The sequence below is a fragment of the Amia ocellicauda genome, chromosome 16 (genome assembly GCF_036373705.1).
Source record: "Amia ocellicauda isolate fAmiCal2 chromosome 16, fAmiCal2.hap1, whole genome shotgun sequence".
NCBI lineage: Eukaryota > Metazoa > Chordata > Actinopteri > Amiiformes > Amiidae > Amia > Amia ocellicauda.
Genome location: NC_089865.1, coordinates 14,844,709 through 14,866,595, shown reverse-complemented (window position 1 = coordinate 14,866,595; position 21,887 = coordinate 14,844,709). Strand labels below are relative to the sequence as shown.

At 37.9% G+C, this 21,887-nt stretch overlaps 1 protein-coding gene across 1 annotated transcript in view; it reads right to left on the bottom strand.

Annotated features, from left to right (window-relative positions):
* Positions 1–298: 298 nt before the first annotated feature.
* The window catches only part of LOC136711833 (collagen alpha-2(V) chain), a 55,249-nt gene continuing 33,660 nt past the window's right edge, over positions 299–21,887 (bottom strand). The window contains exons 15-54 of the mRNA XM_066688354.1: positions 21,813–21,857; positions 21,368–21,421; positions 20,785–20,829; positions 20,532–20,585; positions 19,889–19,987; positions 19,742–19,786; positions 19,385–19,483; positions 18,358–18,411; positions 17,923–18,030; positions 17,694–17,747; positions 17,489–17,587; positions 17,226–17,279; positions 17,012–17,114; positions 16,385–16,434; positions 16,253–16,306; positions 15,738–15,791; positions 15,441–15,494; positions 13,846–13,890; positions 13,658–13,756; positions 13,289–13,396; positions 13,136–13,189; positions 12,752–12,805; positions 12,602–12,655; positions 12,239–12,292; positions 11,506–11,613; positions 11,363–11,416; positions 11,210–11,263; positions 10,701–10,862; positions 10,360–10,467; positions 9,871–9,978; positions 9,138–9,191; positions 8,933–9,040; positions 8,512–8,565; positions 7,926–8,033; positions 7,759–7,812; positions 7,565–7,672; positions 6,384–6,690; positions 5,906–6,096; positions 2,387–2,629; positions 299–1,770 (exon numbers count right to left, since the gene is read on the bottom strand). Of these exons, the coding sequence (XP_066544451.1) occupies positions 1,624–1,770; positions 2,387–2,629; positions 5,906–6,096; positions 6,384–6,690; positions 7,565–7,672; positions 7,759–7,812; positions 7,926–8,033; positions 8,512–8,565; positions 8,933–9,040; positions 9,138–9,191; positions 9,871–9,978; positions 10,360–10,467; positions 10,701–10,862; positions 11,210–11,263; positions 11,363–11,416; positions 11,506–11,613; positions 12,239–12,292; positions 12,602–12,655; positions 12,752–12,805; positions 13,136–13,189; positions 13,289–13,396; positions 13,658–13,756; positions 13,846–13,890; positions 15,441–15,494; positions 15,738–15,791; positions 16,253–16,306; positions 16,385–16,434; positions 17,012–17,114; positions 17,226–17,279; positions 17,489–17,587; positions 17,694–17,747; positions 17,923–18,030; positions 18,358–18,411; positions 19,385–19,483; positions 19,742–19,786; positions 19,889–19,987; positions 20,532–20,585; positions 20,785–20,829; positions 21,368–21,421; positions 21,813–21,857 (3,561 nt within the window). The 3' untranslated portion in view covers positions 299–1,623. The remainder of the gene's footprint in view (positions 1,771–2,386; positions 2,630–5,905; positions 6,097–6,383; positions 6,691–7,564; positions 7,673–7,758; positions 7,813–7,925; positions 8,034–8,511; positions 8,566–8,932; positions 9,041–9,137; positions 9,192–9,870; positions 9,979–10,359; positions 10,468–10,700; positions 10,863–11,209; positions 11,264–11,362; positions 11,417–11,505; positions 11,614–12,238; positions 12,293–12,601; positions 12,656–12,751; positions 12,806–13,135; positions 13,190–13,288; positions 13,397–13,657; positions 13,757–13,845; positions 13,891–15,440; positions 15,495–15,737; positions 15,792–16,252; positions 16,307–16,384; positions 16,435–17,011; positions 17,115–17,225; positions 17,280–17,488; positions 17,588–17,693; positions 17,748–17,922; positions 18,031–18,357; positions 18,412–19,384; positions 19,484–19,741; positions 19,787–19,888; positions 19,988–20,531; positions 20,586–20,784; positions 20,830–21,367; positions 21,422–21,812; positions 21,858–21,887) is intronic.

Here is a 21,887-nt window from a genome sequence, read left to right as displayed (position 1 = left end):
GCAGGTTACAAAACAAGACAGTAAATGTTATAATAGTAAAAGTCTAATATAACTTTAGATGAATAAATATCAAGTGAATGAACTGACAAATACAAATAAAAATAACTATTATAATAATAAAGGCCTGCTTATTTCTGTTTGAAAATGTAAATGTATCATATATTTTTTTAATTAAATTTTTATTTCATATTTTCATGAACAATTGCAATCAAATGTTGCAAACACTGGTACATCTTAAGCATTTACAATACAGAATATTCCCTCAAGTCAATTATCAATTAATTACAACGAAATGAAGTATGGGTATAAACAAAAGTTTGTTTAATTATTTGCTTAGCAAAAATACACGAAGAAAGTTGGCGTGCATGGATTCCAATTGGAATGGCCCAGACTGATTTAAAAAAAGAAGAAAATTTAAAAAAAAAATTACTGCAGCCAGGCAGAGCAAAATAAAATGAAGCAAGACTGTTTTTTTGACAATCCACATGCTTTACACTTAGACATTTAGAAATAAGGCACACAATTGCTATTTAAAATGAAAGAATAAAACAATAAAACACTGGTTATATTTTGTTCTGCTACTTCATCAGTAATTATTTTTTTTAGCACCACTAACACCACCCAACCCTGCCCTGCACCAACGCTGTGAAAGCTTCGTCTGGATCCCTTCTTAATACAGCACCTTTGAAAGTGATTACAAATCAACAGCAATGCATCCCAGTTTTTAGAGATGAGGTAGCTTAAACCAAGAAAATCAATTGTCTGCACTCTTATTTTCAAACTAAAGGAAGACAGGGTGAAACATTTGGAGAGAGAATTTTGCGGCATAAATACTTTTTCCAAAGGGACCTCTTACCCTTGCAATGCACATACAAGCATTTGATAGAAGTGATATTCAGCATTTAGCACCAAAGGTTTAAAATGTTTAATATTAGAACTCCAATCATACATGTTGAACAAATGTGCAACAAACAGTTTTACACAACAAAACAAAAATTAGGTCATACTTTAATATTTTGGTAGATTTTTAGTGTTGGAACATCATTATAGCATTTTCATATTCCCCAAAAGTGGTATTTGAAATGTCTAAACACAACAACAGACTGACATGCCCAGGTATCAGCAGTTCAAATAGAAAATAATTTGGTTTTATATAAATATATATGTATCATTTAACAGCTAAATTTAAGTTGGTCATTTGTTTCTTTAAAAGTAAAATAACATCTAAAGTATGCATTTCAGCTTTGTATCTTATTACAGTTAATCAAATACCACATTACAAATATGTAATTTCCCCTGCACATACCACATGGTATATCCTGACAGAACAAAACTGTATTAATGTTGTGTAGGACAGTTTGTATCTGAATTATTTATAGCAAAACATCACCATGACAACAGTCGGATCCATATCACTGACTCATTCTTTATCTTTCTTTAAGAAGTCTGCCGTACGCTGCGCTGAAAATCTACTACATTGTTGTAACAAAAAGGTTGAAAGGCACAATAAATATTTTGTCAGAAGGCCAGAATGTTCCATGGTATTGTATGTACAAGGCTGATTGGATCAGCAATTAGTTCAAGAGTCTCAGGATTAACTTCGATGCATCCATGTCCTTTGATTTACAAGAAGCAAACTGGCCCGATATCAATGCCAAATTCCTGATTAGCGCCGCCAATGTCCACTGGAGCAATGTCCACAATTGGAAGACGTGCCGTTTTCTGTGTCCTGTACTCAAAGATTGTTTTGCCCCAGTTACCATTAGCTTTCTGTGAAAAGAACAATATACAAACATTTCAGTTAAACAGAAATCAAAAGAGTTCAGAGTTATTTTATTGTTTTATTTAGTTAAAATGTTTGATATAATCTGGATAATGTTTTACTCCAAACTGATTGTGTTTATGAAATGGAACCTACTTTTGTTTCTTGTTTTCTATTTTCTTACTTTTCTTTCCCCACACTAGAAGTGCACTATTTTAACATAACGTATAGTCAAACCAATAACTGCAGAACTTCATATTGAACCGTACATTTATCTTTCTTTCTACTTTTAATTTATATATTGTTTTGGGCTTTCTCCTACTTCTATGAATTGTGTGAAGCCAAATGATAACATAATTCCTTTGATTTGATAAAATTTGATAACAAATGATAACCTGTCAATGTGAGCAATAATACAGTAAATGTGTTTATCTCACCCTTCAAACACCATACTTTTTTGCCTCTGGTAATTATACTGAAAGCATTCATCTGCTGTTATATTAATGTTAGTTCATGCCAGCTATCATTTTTTCAAGGTATGTCATAAGTAAGTCATCAAAATATGGGTCCAAATATTTATGAATATCCTTCACATTTTATTTCATAATTCATTTTCAAACTTACAGAGCAACTGTCTTCAACAACAGTGTATCTGAACCGGTTGTTTCCCTCTGCTTTAAGATCAAGGTCGTTAGCAGCTTTGAGGATCACGGCCTTCTTCAGATTGCCAGTGGCTTCATCCTTGTACCCCACACTGTTTTTACAGTGGTATGTGATGGTCTGGGAGGCTTCCTTGGACAGCAGACGCAGGAATGTCATTTGGACTGTGACTGAATTTGGTGACTGGTCTTTGTTGCCATAAGTAAACTGTAAACAAAATAAAAGATTGTATTAACTCCAATAGCACAGAGAATGAAAAGAAATGACAAGCTCATATTCTGAATAATACTAAATATTAGATAAAATGTCAAGAAAATGCTGACATTCAACTTTTGGTATATGCATCATCTCTGTCTTAAAAAAACTATATTTCTTTTAAACTACTTTCTGTGAAGGTTCATAAAGCATAGGGGACTTAAAGTTGGAAATATTAATTTGTTTCACTATTTTGTGATTGCTGCTTCTTCATTTGAAAACTCAAACAATTATTCACAAAAACACTGTTGGTGATATTAGTTATCGAAGTCGGAAGCACTGCTCAAGAGGGAGGGGTTTCTGCGCACTTCCTTAGGAACCCAATCGAAAACGTCACTCTATGAAAGCTGCCATTGGCCCCTGTGCTCGTCACTCAGAACAGTTCCTGTTCTATAAAAACAGCATCATCATCTGGGAACAGCAGCAGTGAGGTCCAGTCTACACAAGCTAGAATGGTGCCACAGTCCTGCTGTTTTCACCTGCAGTCTGTGCAGGTTCGTCATCTTTTGCCATTTTGCTGGACCCGAGAATGTGAGCTCTCTGTGTCTGTGTTTGCAATAGACATTGAAACTGCGTATTTCGGTTGACTGGCTTCACTTCAATCACGTTTTCTTCAACACCACTCTTCTCTGTCTTGGGTGTGTTTAGGTATTATTGATAGCTAATGTTGTAAAATGTATTATATTTTGAATTGCTCTGTTTAATTTAAATTTGAATCTGTAATGTTTGATGCCTTGTACTTAAACTGTATTATTGCACTTTGTATTGCACTTATGTTGTAAGTCGCCCTGGATAAGGGCGTCTGCCAAGAAATAAAATAAATAAATGAATAAATAATAATAATAATAATAATAATAATAATAATAATGCCGATTCTGTTCCGTCCACCTGCTGAGCTTTCGGTTTCAGTTTCGTTCACAAGAAGACCCTTTAAAAATAATAGTTGTGTCTACATAGTGCCTTATATATTCTGACTGCTGTGTTGGTTTTTTGCCCACAGGGCTTCTTCTTCCACAGCAGGAGCGCTAGCAGTGGCAGTAAAATCTGAGGCCTGGCTGCCCAGCCTGAGTCTCGATGTGTCGTAAGAGATCCCGCCTGCGTGAGGGGATCCTCCGCCAGCTTGCGCCCGCACTACAGGTGCTCCACTTTTCATGGTGGCATTTTACATGTTGTCTTGTGTCCCCGTCTGTCTGGGCACCGACAGCGGGCACGAATTGGCCACATCTTCCGGGTCGACTACGGATGGCCTGGAGTCCCGGTCTCCCACCAGGTGTCGCTACATGCCATGCCCGGTGATCTCCCACTCCAGTGAGTGACAGTAGGGGTTCGGTGGCGCTGGATCTCCACCTCTCCCCGAGCCCCTCCGTCCCTTCCTCCGGACACTCAGCTTTGGAGACAGCAGCGCCTCCTGCACCCAATTCTCCATCTGCATCTGCTGCTATTTTGACTGCCGCAACCACACCTGCACAGCAGCTGCTCCCCCCGCAGCAGCCGCGCCCCTCCTGCCTGACATGCCCATGGTGCGCGCTGCTATGGCCGCACACGCCCCCTGAAATCGACACTCTTCTGAAGAAGTGAGCATCCTCTGGGGCAGCAAGAGGGATTCTATTCCTCATACTTCCTATTACCCAAGACAGATGGCGGTTGGATCTGAGGCACCTGAACCGCCACCTCAAGGTGTTGCGCTTCAAGATGCTCAACCTGCGCACCATGCCCCAGGCCATGAAGCCTGGTGACTGATTCACCACGGTGGATCTGAAAGATGCGTACTTTCACATCCCCATTGCGCAGGTGCACAGGAAGTTTCTCTGCTTCACCTTCGAGGGCTGAGCGTTCGAGTTTGCTGTTCTCCCGTTCGGCCTGTCGCTAGCCCCATGCACTTTTCCCAAGTGCCTGGACATTGTGTTAGCTCCCTTGTGTTGCCAGGGGGTCTGTGTCCTAGACGACTAGCTCGCTTGTTCTCACTCAAGGGAGCAGGTTCAGAGCCACATGAACCTGATTCAGTTCCTCGGACTGCGCCTCGATTCCATTGCCATGCTCGCCATGCTGGCGCCAGAGAGAGTTGCCTCCATACACAATGTCTCTCCCTCTTCCGACTGAGAGCTCTTGTCAGGGTGTCCCTTTGTCAGAGGCTGTTGGGCCTCCTAGCGGCTGCATCACAGACTCCCTCGGCCAGATGTTTGTGCAGCTGCAGCTTGAGCTTTGCCGCTTACATTTGTCCGGTTCTACAGGTTGGATGAGACAGGACTGGTCCCTTTCATTGGGAACCTGGTATTGGCTGCAGTCGAGCCACAGTAGCCCATGGCTCTTGCTCCTGATTTCCTCTCTCAATCTGCCCCTGTTAAGTGCATACTGATGGAGCTATTGAACTGTGTCTACCTTTCCACTGAACTATGCCTTCCAGTCAAGCACGCACGGGAGCTGCTCCTGGACTTGCTAACATCCTGTCAATGTGTTCCCAGGGGCTGTCATGCAGCCTCCAGGTACATTGCCTTACAAGGCCACCCTGTATATAGCTTGTCCCCGCTATATATATATATATATATATATATATATATATATATATATATATATATATATATATATAACGTGAAAACAGCAGGACTGTGGCACCATTCTAGCTTGTGTAGACTGGACCTCACTGCTGCTGTTCCCAGATGATGATGCTCAAGCTGTTCTCGTTGCCTCGCTGTGTATATAGTTCTTTGGTCAGCAGGTCTGTGGTCCGCTCTGGCTGTGTGCCATAGAGCAAGAGACCACTGCTGCTGTCCTCAGCGGTAAGCACTTGAGCAGGCTATCGTGTTCCGCTGTGTACATAGTTATTTTGTCAGCACAGTAGATCTAATGAATGTTCCTGCTGCCCCGCGGTATATTTTGTTGTTTTCAGCTCGGCTACTATGTTGACTAGCCAGCTGTTGGATCAGGGGTCCACTGCTATGATACTGCGCGGAGGCCGCACAAGTTGCTTTATTGCCCGTGCCAAATATTGTGTAAGTAGATTACGGCCTCGCTCCTAGCTATTGTAAGATGGATGTAAGATGCCATGCTTTGTATATGCTGAGTCTAGACAGTTCCCGTTAAGAGCGTGACCGTGGTTTTGCCAAACTCATATTTGTCTGTTTTAGGAAAACAACCATGCAAAAGTTTGAAGTTTCACTGCACTAGAACATTCCAACAAAAAAGGTTCGTATAAAATGACATGGAAACAGAAATTTTCAAAGAACTTACATGAGCTCCTCCATTCATGTTGGCTCCAAACCATATAGGCTTGTAGTCCTTTGAATTTGTGGAGCCCCACCATGTCTTGCGGGGTATGCTGGAAGGATTGGCAGATATGCAGGTTTCACCAGTGTCCATATTACAATACACCTTAATAGCATCTTCAACACATCCCCGGTTTGGATCAACCCAGTATTCACCTGTAACAGATAAACAATGTCACTGCTACACCATCTCCCTCAAAGAAATGGCATTTCAAACCTATACTCCATAATGGATTGTTATTGTTCAAAATTATATACATTTTTTAAGCCTTTCATGTTTCAAGAACACATTATAAAGCACTTTACATTTAAATTACAGGAAGCAAGATAGAATATGACATACGGAATAATAATCTAGAAATCAAAGCCATCCTACATTACGAGAACATTCTTTCTAGAAATATATTTTAAAATAATGTAAAACACATCTGATTAAAACTTACCACTTTTCTTTAGTGGGTAGCACTGTTTCAGGTCTTCACAGGTCCTGGCTGGGTTCTTCTTGGTTCCATCAGGGCTTCTCATGTTGTCAATCTGGCTGCTTAGGGCCTTCAAAGTAGCATGGACTCCTGGGTCTGTCTTGATGAGCTCTGTTTTATTGCTATTTGGCATAGCTTCATCCTCACTGAATTCTGGAGGTGGTGGAGGACCAGCATCATAATCGGGAGGACCAAAGAAGTCTTCCATGGCTGCAGTTGGAGGGCCAGGAGGTCCAGGGGGACCAGGGGGTCCATCTTCTCCTGGAGGTCCCTTTGAAAAAAGACCCACACTTGGTAACAAACTCAATAATCAATTACACAGGCTGTTAACATAGTACTCAATCTAAAAATAAAGTACATAACTAATATACTGTAACTAGCAAAATAGCATGACTGGGCTAAACTTATTTCAAGAAAAATATATACAAATTTTCAGTATTACATTTCTATTTAGAAGGAGACCACATTCAGTATTGTGCCTGTAAAAGCTATTCATAGATGCTGACTCCCCCTCTTTGATTATTTGTTGTATTTGTAACTGGTGAATCAAGGTAGCTATCACAAACACTACAATATCAAAGTCTCTGATGTGACGTGACAAAATTGGAAGTTTATGGTCTAAATGCCAAGCGTTATGTTAGGCACAGACCCAATACAACACATCTCCCAGTAAACACCAACCCTACAGTCAATCCTGGTGGTGGCAGCATTATGCTTTGTGGATGCTTCTCCTCAGCAGGGACTGAAATGCTTGGATTGAAGGAGAAATGGATGGAGAAAAGTACAGACAAATACTAGAGGAAAACCTGTTTTACCAAGCCAGTGTGCAATGTAGGTAGAGACTTACCTAAAAAGACTTGCAGCTGTAATTGCTGCCAATGGTGCTTCCACCAAATATTAAGTTGACGGGTCTGAATACTTACGTAATCAGCATGGTTAGTTTTTGCGGACATTAACTGTAACTTATCTTACCCTTAAAAGTCTTCAGTTTGAGCATTCAAGTTTGTAATTTCACAAAATGGGACACCATAGGAAGTGTCTAAATACTTGTGCAAGGCACTATATATGCAATACAAAAACAACAGTAATGCAATATACTAATACTGATTTAATATTTTGCAAAGGAATTCATAATTCTGACATACCTCAGGTCCGATTTCACCACTAACTCCACGTGTTCCAGGTGGTCCCATTGGGCCTGGATGTCCAATGTACCCTTCTTTTCCTGGAGGGCCAACTGGTCCTGGTGGTCCCTAAAATAAGTTGTTTTTATTATTTCTTTCTTTCTTTCTTTATTAATGAATACGTGGTTCAGTACGAACATGCTTGGTGTACTTACTCTCTGGCCATGGGGTCCAATAATTCCAGCACCACCCTGTTCACCAGTAGTACCCTAAATATAATACAATTAAAATAAACAAATACAAAAATTAAAATGAATGCATATTTTTGTCTTGTATTTTTTGTATTTTCGTAAGACTGGAATAAAGCATATATATTACTCACAGGGGGACCAGGCAGGCCCTGCAAACCTGTATAACCTCTGTGACCCTTTTGACCCCTTTCACCTTGATCCCCAATGTCACCTTTGTCACCTCTGGGCCCTTGAGGACCCTGTAATTATAGAAACAAACATTCAAAAGAAGAATCCCATAGTAAAATAATTATTTAATTTCCATCTTGTATATGGTGTACGTCTTTACATTTATATGGCCATATTTATTAAGTGTCTAAAGTTTTATTTATCAGTCCACAAAGCTGTCTCTGACTGCAATTTAAATTTGATTGGCTTGTGGTGGACATGTTTTCTTATGTGGGGACTTTCCTCAAACACTGATAGACAATCTTGTCAAATATGACATCAAGGAATAAGATTTATTAATATACAACTATACAAATCTTTCACCATAAATCCTTAAGACTTCAGACTTAAGACTCTGTGGTGCATTGTGGGTTACAGTGATTGAATCTATTTGACTATGCTTCCTTTCTGCTATAGCTTCTAAAATGTTATTTGAGGTCCTCAGATTTATATCTCAGTTTTTTGTTTTTAGTATTTTGATTTAGCTTTTTTTTTAACACAGAAACTTACTGGTAATCCTCGCTTTCCTGCAGTACCAGCGGGGCCAAGGGGGCCACGTGAACCCTATTATGAGAGAAGATAAATGAGCCAGAATTAGAAAGGAAATAACATTGTACATACATTTAACATAGCCATTACACAGAGTAACTCTCCCGTCATAGTATCGAAATTGCCCTTCTACACTATTATATATATCAGAAGTGTTATACTGGATCTACTGTATAATCATAATAATATATATATATTTTAGATCATATAATATGATATACAGTGCTGATGGATCTTGTGTTACACAGCAACCTTTTAACATTGTTACTGTGTCTCTATGTATTATTCCACTTAAGCAAATTAATCTATCGCAAAGCTTTTGTATGCACTGAACTGGAAGTACTATTAACTTTACATCAGTTAAGAAAAAGATGGCACTCACACTGTCCCCTCTTTTTCCAGGATCACCTGTAGGACCAACGGGACCTGGAGAACCAGGGGCTCCTTGAGAGCCTGGGAGACCAGCAGGACCTGGATCCCCACGATCTCCCTATAGAATAACAACACATGTCAACGTTGATAATGAAAACATTAGACAATTAAGAACATTTTTTGAAATACCCAATGACAAGGGAATCTGTTCTTACCCTGGCTCCTAGGGCTCCATCACGGCCTGGGGGACCATCTGATCCAGGTGGACCCTGAGAAAAAATATTAAAGTTTCAGTAATATCAATACCTCGCGTTTTACTATGTGTTAGTCTGTGGAGGGTATTTATGGGAAGAAACGTAGTACAACAGGGCCTTGGTTAGTAAAAGGCCTGCTTCATACAAAAGCTTCTTATGTTTTGGAGAAATGTCTTGGCATTGCTGATTGTTTTAAAGTATTCATTAAATGACTTTGTTAAGGCCCAAATGCAGATGGATTTTATTTCACCAACTCCTCTCATTCTGTCACCAACAATGTTTTGATGAGGCTTTATATAATGAAGGTTTTTAGTGACTAAAGAAAACATGACAGAGAAATGTATGAGTCTTTGAATCTTGGCTGAAGAAACATACTTTTTAAAGAAGCTATTCTTATACTAAGGGATTTAAATTGTGTATGAGATGCTAACCTTCCTCAGGAAAGAAAGAGATGATTAAAGGATGTGAGAGGGCCATGAAAGGCTGGCCTTTTCTTCTAATTCTTAGATTGTATTCATTTTTTTAATGCCACTGACACACATACATGACATGGTTTTTGAACATCAGTACAAAGCTCAACATTGAAATATGTTTTGGGTTAACTACCAGTCAAAATTAAGATGATCTAATTCATTTGGAAATCTATTTTAAAGCCCTTTGGAAGATGAAGGTTGCTATAAAGCAGATAACTTACATCGGGACCTGGGTCACCTTTAGGGCCATTTGCACCTGGTGGTCCAACAGGGCCTGAGGGACCCTTGTCTCCTGAGGGGCCGGTGGTCCCTACTTTTCCGGGTGGACCCTTCAAGGAAATAATAAACACCATCAGAAACTATTGCACACCGTTCTATATCCTCAGCTGGGCAAAGTGGAGATGTACATTAACAGCAAATATAAAAAAAAAACAGGCTATATTTGATATAAGCAGAGCAGCATAACTTTATATAGTTTATTTATTCATGAAGTACAAGAATATGTATGAAATACAGTAGATACATAAACCATGAGTCACAGAGGAAAGAAAAATAAACTACCTAAGGAGAAATACTAATGGTAACCTCTTCTCCAGCAAACACACATTTTGTAGATGTATTACTCGTTTGACAAAATTGTTACAGCTGGCAGACACCTGAAGGTATCTAGAAAGGCATACAGTGAAAGATATGCTAGTACTGATACTTACAGCAGGCCCTGGAAGTCCTGGCATTCCTCTCTCTCCCCTCTGCCCTGGCAGACCCACTATCCCTCTCTGTCCAGTTGTTCCTGGAGGACCTGGTGGACCATCAGGACCCTGAGAACAAATGAAACACATGACTACCATTATCACTGCATTATTATTACTTTTTTACATGCTAGATTATGATAGAAGGATCTGGTTATACATAAGCAATTTTAAATATCCATTGTGTTTTCTTTGCTTTCAAATGATTTTGTTTTGTATTCCCTGTGTGGGTGTGTGCCCTCATCCACAAGTCAAAGTTCTAAAGCTGGGAGTTTGAGCTTTCATAAAATGTTGGTGCTTACTGTTGGTCCATCTTCTCCAGAATCTCCTTTGTCTCCAGGGCTGCCCGCTGGACCAGCAGGTCCCTTTTCTCCTTGGCGTCCAGGTGGCCCAGTGTCCCCACGAATCCCAGGAGGCCCCTCCTTCCCAGGTGGACCAAGAGCTCCTGCTTCACCAGGTGGACCCTGCAGAAGAGAACATCTAGCAATCCCTCACCATCAAAGTGAAACGTAACTACTGTCATACTCTAGACATCACATAGATTTAGGAGTTTCCAATGTAGTTCGAGATTCAACATAATTTCCTTTAGAAACAAAACAATTTAAGGCAAACCTTTTTTACAATATAATTGTAAATAACATAATTTATATCAATAGTCTAATTTGAACACTTATGAACTCTCTGACCTGTCTAATCCCAGTACTATGCTAGTTTTACCTTAATTTAGGTAAAAATGAATATATTTGAAATATTTGAAATTGACAATATACTGCATAAAGCCGTGTAAGCAGATGATTGTTAAGCAACTTACAGTAGAACCAGGTGGGCCAACCCTTCCTGGAGATCCAGGGAAACCAGTTACACCCTAGAAGTAATAAAACAGAACATATTTACATACAGAACATGAGCACGCCCAATTCCATTGTAGTGCAGTTATCTCAGGTTAATAAAGTGTTGCACTTACTGGTGGTCCCTGAGTGCCTCTGCCGCCTTTTAGTCCAGCAACACCAGGAGGTCCCTATGACAGGATAATAATAATGCACCAAATTAGAGCTTCATACATCTCCCTTTCAATTTAATTTAAACTCTTAAGTCATCTCAACTCACTGAGGGGCCATGAGATCCAGACAGTCCCTGTGGACCTGGCGATCCAGCATCCCCTTTCTGTCCAGGCTCTCCTGGTTCACCTTTCACACCAGGCTGACCATCAGGACCCTAGAAATTAAAAGTATAAACTATAAATGCATGTCCACTGCATTTCCATTTTCACAGAAGGCTGTCTTGCATAAATTGTATGTCCCTTCAGCTGTGTCAGCAAGTTATGGAACTGCAGTGTTTTAGGACTTGTATACTGTGGAGTCAAGTCAGTACTGAAAGGTTCCAGGTTTACTTTTTTCTATGGCACCTTTTTGTCTTTGTAGGAAAGCCTCAAAAAGTTTTTAGTCTACATGCTTTAGGTATTCATTACCTCATTACGAAAATAGTTGAGTGGTCTGTCTGCATACACTTTATTACCAAAATTAAAAGGGAAAATTACCCTTTGCTAGTAATGGATTTCTAATTTTTGTGAAGAACCTACAGCATATGGAGTCTAACATAGTGTTTCAAATAGGATATTGTTGTCCTGCTCAGATCTCTGTTACAGATTACATCCAAAAGATGCAGTGATTGAAGAAAAGGATGAGCCAACAACATAAGAAATAAAATATTTAAATTACATATGATACATTTGAGATTTCGTTTTTCTTATTCTCTTTGCTTATAAACAGTGCACCATGAGTGCTGTCTATACCTAAATAACTTTTGTACTTTATATCAAACAACAGAGATGAGAACATACAGGAGGACCAGCAAATCCAACCGGGCCAGTAGGTCCAGGTTCACCACGGGATCCCTAGAACAGAAACATTGAAAACAATATTACAAATGTTCAAAACCAATCCTTAAGAATACTACCTTAAGGAAACATTTTATATCAAGGTCTGTGATCTCACATTAGATTCATACATTTGAACTAAAAAAGTAGAACTATTGTATTTCTCAAAAAATTCACACACTAACATTCCACACCAAAGCCATGATATTAACATTTAAGATCAATTATAATTAGTCAATGTTGTATTGACATCCAAACACATCCTAATCAGGTTTGCTTATAATTTGTACAGTTTACAATTAAACCTTGTGAACTGTCAGTACTTACAGGACTGGCTCTGGATCCAGGAGGACCAGGTGGACCGCGAGGTCCAGATTCACCCTGAAATGACATAATATAAGTGTTTCGCAACAAGGTCATTTTGATTACTGAAGCTCTTTGATATTTTTTTTATTTATGAAAATGAGCCCTGCTCACCTTCTCACCACTTGGTCCATGAGGTCCAGGCGGCCCAATTGGACCAGGTAATCCCTGCCAGAAAAAAAAATATCCATAACACAAGTAATACGGTAATTATTGCTTACTGGTATAAACTTGTTATCCCTGGGTTGTATTTCAAATATGAAATGAACAGCAGTGTACTTCTAAACTATTCCCTCCATGTTCCATTTTAGACCATACCCCACCTTACTCTTCTCGTGTGTTTTGTTTCCAGGCCATTAATAGGGTCTGATTAAGAGGGGCAGTTCATGTTTTCACGTGGCTCTTAGTCTCAACACAGTTTTCTGAAACTTTTCCAAAGACCATTTTAAAATGTTTACTGTGTTGTGTAGATAAGAAAACATCTTATATTTGACTTACTCTAGCACCATCATTCCCAGAGGTACCTTCTGACCCCTTCTCACCAGAAGAACCCTTTAAAACAAAACAGGAAATGTTATAAATATGGGAATGGACATTTAAGATGCTACAGAGCACACTTTAATGACACCGTGCATGGAATGCTGTACGTACTCTATCTCCCTTAGGTCCATTTGGGCCGGAGATGCCTCTCTCGCCAGGCATTCCCTGGAGTCCAGGAGGACCAGGGTCACCAAGAGCTCCAGTTGGGCCTGGGCTACCCTGGTGGACAACAACAAGGAGAAAATGTTGAAAAAGCTATAAAATATCAAAAGTAATATCAACAAGAACTTTTATTTATTTCAATACTGAGTGTGGCTACATTTTCTTTCAGATACTGATTCAAATAAAACCTATTCATACATATTGAAAAAAGAAAGGAAGAAACGTTTCTAGGTAAACAAAGTTCTCTTAAATCTTTGTCCATGTCCTTTGATATTCCTTATTCTCACTGTTGCCAAATACATTTCACATCCTGTTTACCTTTGGCCCATCAGGACCTGGTGCCCCTGGGATACCTTTTGGGCCCTGCAGACCATGAGTACCCATTTCTCCTCGCTCCCCAGGGATTCCACGCTCTCCCTGTCAGGATAAACATCAAGTCGGTTAAGAAATAAGAAATCAGAAAAACTATATTCATGTATATAATAAGGATCCTGTAAAACACTTACCCTTGGACCTATTTGGCCAACAGCACCACCTTCACCAGGTATACCCTGAAATTTAGAAATTAGAATTTAAGAAAAACATTATATATTTATAATATGACAAATATATATATATATATATATATATATATATATATATATATATACACTCACCTAAAGGATTATTAGGAACACCATACTAATACTGTGTTTGACCCCCTTTCGCCTTCAGAACTGCCTTAATTCTACATGGCATTGATTCAACAAGGTGCTGAAAGCATTCTTTAGAAATGTTGGCCCATATTGATAGTATGGCATCTTGCAGTTGATGGAGATTTGTGGGATGCACATCCAGGGCATGAAGCTCCCGTTCCACCACATCCCAAAGATGCTCTATTGGGTTGAGATCTGGTGACTGTGGGGGCCAGTTTAGTACAGTGAACTCATTGTCATGTTCAAGAAACCAATTTGAAATGATTCGACCTTTGTGACATGGTGCATTATCCTGCTGGAAGTAGCCATCAGAGGATGGGTACATGGTGGTCATAAAGGGATGGACATGGTCAGAAACAATGCTCAGGTAGGCCGTGGCATTTAAACGATGCCCAGTTGGCACTAAGGGGCCTAAAGTGTGTCAAGAAAACATCCCCCACACCATTACACCACCACCACCAGCCTGCACAGTGGTAACAAGGCATGATGGATCCATGTTCTCATTATGTTTACGCCAAATTCTGACTCTACCATCTAAATGTCTCAACAGAAATCGAGACTCATCAGACCAGGCAACATTTTTCCAGTCTTCAACTGTCCAATTTTGGTGAGCTTGTGCAAATTGTAGCCTCTTTTTCCTATTTGTAGTGGAGATGAGTGGTACCCGGTGGGGTCTTCTGCTGTTGTAGCCCATCCGCCTCAAGGTTGTACGTGTTGTGGCTTCACAAATGCTTTGCTGCATACCTTGGTTGTAACGAGTGGTTATTTCAGTCAAAGTTGCTCTTCTATCAGCTTGAATCAATTGGCCCATTCTCCTCTGACCTCTAGCATCAACAAGGCATTTTCGCCCACAGGACTGCCGCATACTGGATGTTTTTCCCTTTTCACACCATTCTTTGTAGACCCTAGAAATGGTTGTGCGTGAAAATCCCAGTAACTGAGCAGATTGTGAAATACTCAGACCGGCCCGTCTGGCACCAACAACCATGCCACGCTCAGAATTGCTTAAATCACCTTTCTTTCCCATTCAGACATTCAGTTTGGAGTTCAGGAGATTGTCTTGACCAGGACCACACCCCTAAATGCATTGAAGCAACTGCCATGTGATTGGTTGGTTAGATAATTGCATTAATGAGAAATTGAACAGGTGTTCCTAATAATCCTTTAGGTGAGTGTATATATGTATATATATATATATATATATATATATATATATATATATATACGTGATACATTTATATATTAAATACAGTTATCATATGATTAATAACTAGTTTATCAATGTGGCATATTAAATTACAAACCATAGATACTCATGTGCATGGTGTTACAATTAAATCAAGCATATTGTAGTTTTTTAATCTGTGTGGCAGATTCTTCAGCCATATCCAGAGAACTATAATCACCAGATCTCCAGGTTTTCCAGATTCACCAGGTGGCCCGGGGGGTCCAGGTAAGCCCTGTAACAAAGAAGAGTATCAAAGGTATAAAGTTCCACAAAGAGAAAACTCTTTATCTATTCATTAAATTTTAATAAGAGTATTTGCATACATGTTTCTGATTTATCTGTATGTGCATATATATTATAATACTTTTCACAATATTCTGTGCATATTTAAACTAATGACATAAATACTGTACATTTCATAAAAACAATCAATTTTTCACCAGATGTTTTTTTTTTTTTTTTTTTTCTTCCTTACCTGGAAACCAGTTAGACCAGGAGGGCCCTGTTCTCCTCTTTCTCCTGCTGGTCCCTTCAGAAATATTAACGGAATACTATTAGTATTAAACTAACACTTTAACAGCATCAATGTCATATTCTTGATGTAAATCTTTTGAAGCAAATTTACAGTAGAGAAATATTTCTCAGTGACTTTTTTTAACACGCAGAAAACAAGGTGTTTATTTCTTGCCCGGCATCTGCCTCCTGTAATCCTGCATTATGTCTTCCACATCACACATATATTATATATATAGTGAAGCCAATTAAAAGTGAAAGAAGTTTAAGTACTTTTGTGATGCAGCTTAAACTACCATCTTTGAGTAGCATGTTTATAACAATATTTTAAAAAAGTCAGGTAGGAAATACACTTTCAAAAGATATGCAAGGTTTGCCAAGTGTCCTTAGACATACAAATACAATATTTTTGTGTTTGTTTTTACCCAGTAAGTTAAAATAAGATGATGTAGGATGTAAATGACAGGTAATACTTACATTTGGTCCTGCTGGGCCTCCAGGACCCACTTCACCATCTTTGCCAGGGGCACCCTTCAACAAACAAAGATAGTTAGTGACTCATCCTCTCAAACCATGTCTGCCAAACAGTCAGAGGTAAGTGACACTTACTCTTTGTCCGGGAACGCCTGAGGATCCCTGTTCACCGGTTTTACCTGGATCTCCCTATAACAATAAAATGAATAGCCAATAAACATACTGTACATTAACAATATGTAACATACTGCTGTAGTTTATACAGTTTTTAGTGCACACAAGCATGCAGTATATATGGTTTGAAGGTTCAGTTTATTAAGTGCTTATTCAGCTAAAAAGTGTGTTAAACTACCATTGTGTTCATGTTAACGATGCACATGTTTCTCAGGTTTGCCATGATTGGATTATGAAAAATACTGTTTTATTGGTATAAGTATTTTACATTTAAATAATAAAAACAATCAAAACAAATTTTAATACTTATGATTAAAAAAATGTTTTAAATCAATTCTTAAAATCACTTAAAACATTTAAAATCTTAGTGATTAACGTAAACAAAATACATGAACTTCAAATAAACAAGTGCATAAAACAATAAAACAAACTTGTGATTAAAGCAAAACTGCAAACCAACAAAAGGGTCAAATACATTGAAAATAACTGAAAATGCACCAGACAAAGCAAAAAACAAATAATACGATAAAATAAAAAACTTGGATTTACATTTACTTGGATTATGAAAAAATAAAATAAAATAAATACTTGCATTAAAGCCCTTTGGTCCGGGTAATCCCATTATTCCTGGCAGGCCTCTCGTTCCTATCGACCCTCCCGGCCCTGGTCGGCCATCTTCCCCTGACCCACCCTACAGAAACACAATATTGTTATATGTTAGATATATTTGCAATTGACCACTCAACTTTCTGCTTCTTTACACATTTAGTAACTTTTCAACGTAATAAATAAACCAACATACCACAGGGCCAGGTTTTCCTTCAGCTCCCTGAACGCCAGGATTGCCTGTGAGACCCTGTGAGAATTTGAATATTTCAGTCACAATTTCAAATCAGCTCTATGACATGGTAGGAGAATGTGGTATTTCACAAGACAAGCATACAACATATTTCTTCCTCACCCGAACACAGAACTAAAATGTAAGATTTTAGTGACAAAGAAAAAATGCAGCATCATATTGTTTATACGTTAGCGTTGGTGAAGATACACGATGGACCACATTACCGTCGCCCCTGGCAACCCAGGTTCACCAGTACGGCCGGGATCTCCGTTAGCGCCTTTAGGACCCAAAGATCCACCTGGACCACGATCTCCTTGTGCACCCTGAAAAGTTTTAAAATTGAAAACATAGAACACATTAATTGATTGTTTTAATTGTTTTAATACCCCAGTCCCAAAAATGATTTAATTACAAACCTATTGACCTTACCTTAGGACCGGGTAACCCATCTGCGCCGGGGAAACCTCTGTTCCCTGGAGCACCCTACAATGAAAAATAAGGAAGTATTTTTAATTTTGTGTGGATTATGTAGGTTTAAAAAAAAAAAAAAAGATATGATTTCAAATGTTCACTATTGTCCAGTATGAGTTGTAATTTCAGTTTTAAATATTTGTATTATATGACTCATAAAGTGCTTAGGTTTAGACAGATTACTCACTCTTTCACCAACAGGACCTTGAGGGCCTATTGATCCTGAATCTCCGCGGGATCCTCTCTTGCCTTCTTCACCTTGAGGTCCAATTGCACCTTGAGCGCCCGGTGGTCCCTATTGAAGTGTGATATTAAATACAGGATGGTAAAAGACTGTGTATAATATGAACATGTTGACTATATGTCATAGAGCATACCAGTGATAAACAGATGTCAACTATATGCAACACCATATTAAACATTTGCTTTCTTAGATCATTACTTTTCATAGTGATATGTTTAATGCTGTTAGGCAGCCAAGATCTGCTGGATCTGCATATTAACCCCTTCAAGACCTGCTGCAAAGAAGCAGAAACTTCCCATTGGTGGACGCCTATGGAATGCACAAAGATAAATTATTAATTTGTAAACAGGTGAAATGTTATGGTCTCTGTGGACTTACAGGTTCTCCTTTTGGTCCCGCCTCTCCTTTGAACCCAGGAACACCAGTATCTCCCTAGAATAAAGGAAAAGAAAACATAAACATACGTTCTACTACCTAAATATATCTAAATATAATTTGAACACCTTGCCAGTATGTTACTTCAATAACAGTGTGAAATTGATATTTATTTAGTTTATTTAAATACATTTATGCAGATGTAAAATATTTATTTTTCTGTTCCTCTGATAGTTACTATATTCTACCTTTTAGTAGTTAGTAGTACCTTTTGGTTGACATGACTGAAAATAGACAATACATTAAAATACTCCACTAAAGGCTAAAAACAGTATTGACAGTTTTGACAAATTATAAAATTATATACACAATTTATGTATTTGATTAAATATCTGAATTATGTATTTGGGATAAAAAAAAAAAGATTTCACAACTTTATAATAACAGTGTTTGCAATAAGTGTTAAATATCAAATGTTTTGGTCATCAGGTTAACCCATCTATTCTGATGTCATGGATTGTGCCACCACAATACCTGAAACACATTTAAAATATGCATTCAATAAATGTGGCAGCGAAACCAAGCCTTAGATAAGATATTAATATACCAGCCAAATTGGATGTATTTACCCACAGAATCAATTGCGTGCCCCTAGAAAACATCATGACACATTGCATTGCATGTGTCCACTCAAACAGAGAAATCAACTCAGAGATACCATGATCAACTATATAAGACTAGTGATGATAATTCAGTAGTCACATAAAGTGGTTCAGAAGAGTTACAAAGTACAGCATTTCTGGGAAGGCAATGCTCAGATCTGACCTTGTACTGACAAATGTTATCAGGCTCCTCAAAGGTTTCTTATGATTGCAATGTGTCAGCAATAGTGTTAGTGGAAGATGTTACCTGTACATTTGTCAGGTTCAAGTCATGGATGCATATTGTACTACTGCTCCCCTCAGATACAGCAGAGTTGATGGATTTCTAAATACTATCAGTACATGCAATAATAAAAACATTACATTACCAGTTGTCCTTTGATCCCAGGTTGTCCAGTACTGCCCTGAGGTCCAGGAGGTCCTGGTGGTCCGAGGAGACCGTGTGGGCCTGATGGACCAATATTTCCCTATTTATAGAAACATTTTTAAAAACATTACGTTAGAAGCTTCCCTGAACAGTTTTACACTACTTAGTTCAATCAAATTGAAATATAACACTACATCTGACAAAGCATTAAAAATAAAAATGACAACACTACTAATACTACTAATTCTACTAATAATAATCTTTCTATTAAAAACATATAGAGAAATAATAATAATAATAATAATAATAATAATAATAATAATAATAATAATAATAATAATACAAGCTTTTAACTTACTGCTGGACCCTTACTTCCTGGGCCACCGTCTGTCCCAGAAGGACCCTAAAAGTGATGGATTTTGGTAAGTAACATTGTAATGAAGTGGAAAATGTATATAAAGGACATCCATAAATCTTGAAATTACTCAGACAAGTTGTTACTAACTTGAAGGCCAGTTGCGCCAACCCTGCCTTGATGTCCTGTTTCCCCTCTCTGGCCCTGGGGTCCCTCCGGGCCTCGAACACCTGTGGGACCGGCCTCTCCCTAGTATATTAGAACATAAAGTACAGGATCAAGTGTCTGCCTTCAAATGGTAAACATACAAACTTCTTGCCTTTGCACAGATTTATCATTTGCTTGTTTCGTCTTGTTTGAGGTGTTTACCTGTCTTGTCATTTCACATTAAATCTACAGGGAATTTCAGATCTAAAGCACTAGCTTTAGTTTTCCATTAACAAACTGACAGAAAGAAATATCTTTATGATTAAAGCAAAATACCGTTCTTTAGATGACCATTCCCAAGCAATTTTAAGTTCATTAAAATATCAATAGAAGGAGAATCTCTCATTAACATTTTGTATGCTAATTGATAACTTGCCATCATCCATGGTGAGGTCAATAATTTAAATAATAGTAATGTAATTAGTAAAATTTATATATTTCTTCAAAGACCAAATGATTGGATAATACAAGATTAGACAGTAAATAACACTTCTTATCTGCAGTACAAGGTTTGAATAACAGTATACATTTTAAAATGCTTTTTCTTTCGATAACTAGAAAATATCCTCCTCCTAGACTTACTTACCTTAGTACCTGGATTTCCTGGGAAGCCTGGGGGACCACTTATACCTAAGGGACCCTGAAAGTACATGAAGCTTGTTAGCCTGGTTTATAACCATCATTTAGTAAATATGTTATTTAATAGAAGATAAACTGAATTCATACTTGTTTATATTATATATATATATATATATATATATATATATATAGTTTTCACACTCTATGTCATTTAAATTGTAGTTTCAAACATTTAATAAATTGTTAATCTGAATTCTTACCATTGGACCCGGTTTTCCAACATTGCCAGTAGGACCACGCATCCCCTATAAAAACAGAATAGCTTTATTATGTAAATTACATCAACTGTAATTAATTCAAGAAAATGAATATACATAATGTAGCATGAAACACTGATAAGTCTTCATAAACGTGTCAGAGAGATGTCTAATTGTTGTCGCATGCTAATGTATATGCTAGTTTACCTCTCTCTGTTAATAAATATTAGTCAAGTGCTTTCTGTGGTTTTTACTTATGGATCTTTTATGTTGTATTTTATAATTATTAGATTCCGCCAATATTTATTGTCTGCAGTGTTTAGTGTGCATTAGTGATGTTATGTTCTAAACGTTTAAAGGTATAATATGTTGTGCTGATCTTATAAACTTCTGGTGAACTTTATTGCTACACAATTTCATAAGATCTTTGTTCCCATACATTACAACATTTTTAGTCATTCATAACAGAACCCCCAATTTTTTATTTTTTATTTAAACGTATCAGTGTTTCGCAAAGCTCCCCTATTCAGATAAATGCAATATCTTTTGATCATAGTATTTATTTTATGTGAATTGTTATTCTTACTGTTGTCCCAGCTGGTCCAGATCGACCTCTTTCTCCCAGCATTCCTCTTGGGCCCTTGAAAACATTCAATAATCTTAATTAGAAAAACACTAAAACATTTAATGATATGCACTGGTGGTGGTAATTCCAATGTATTATTATTCCAATTATATAACCCTAATATTAACTCAGATCTTTTGTACAGAAAATCTATGTATAATATGATGTAACAATACACTTTCACTTGGATGTGATTACTAACTATAATACATAAATCATGTTAATGCTTATTATAATGCTAATACTAACAAAAGAAAATACACAAACATGAAACAAGACACAAACAGTATGCAAGGACTGCAGATACATACAAATCTGCATTTTCTTTAGCATGATTTATATTTATATCCTAGTCAATTACTGCCATTTTTGTATAAGTATTGTTGTTATTGTATTATCCACATACCTGCGGACCAGGTGTGCCCATGGGGCCAGTAGGGCCAGATTCTCCCTGAAAGAGACAATAAGTAAGTTAACAATT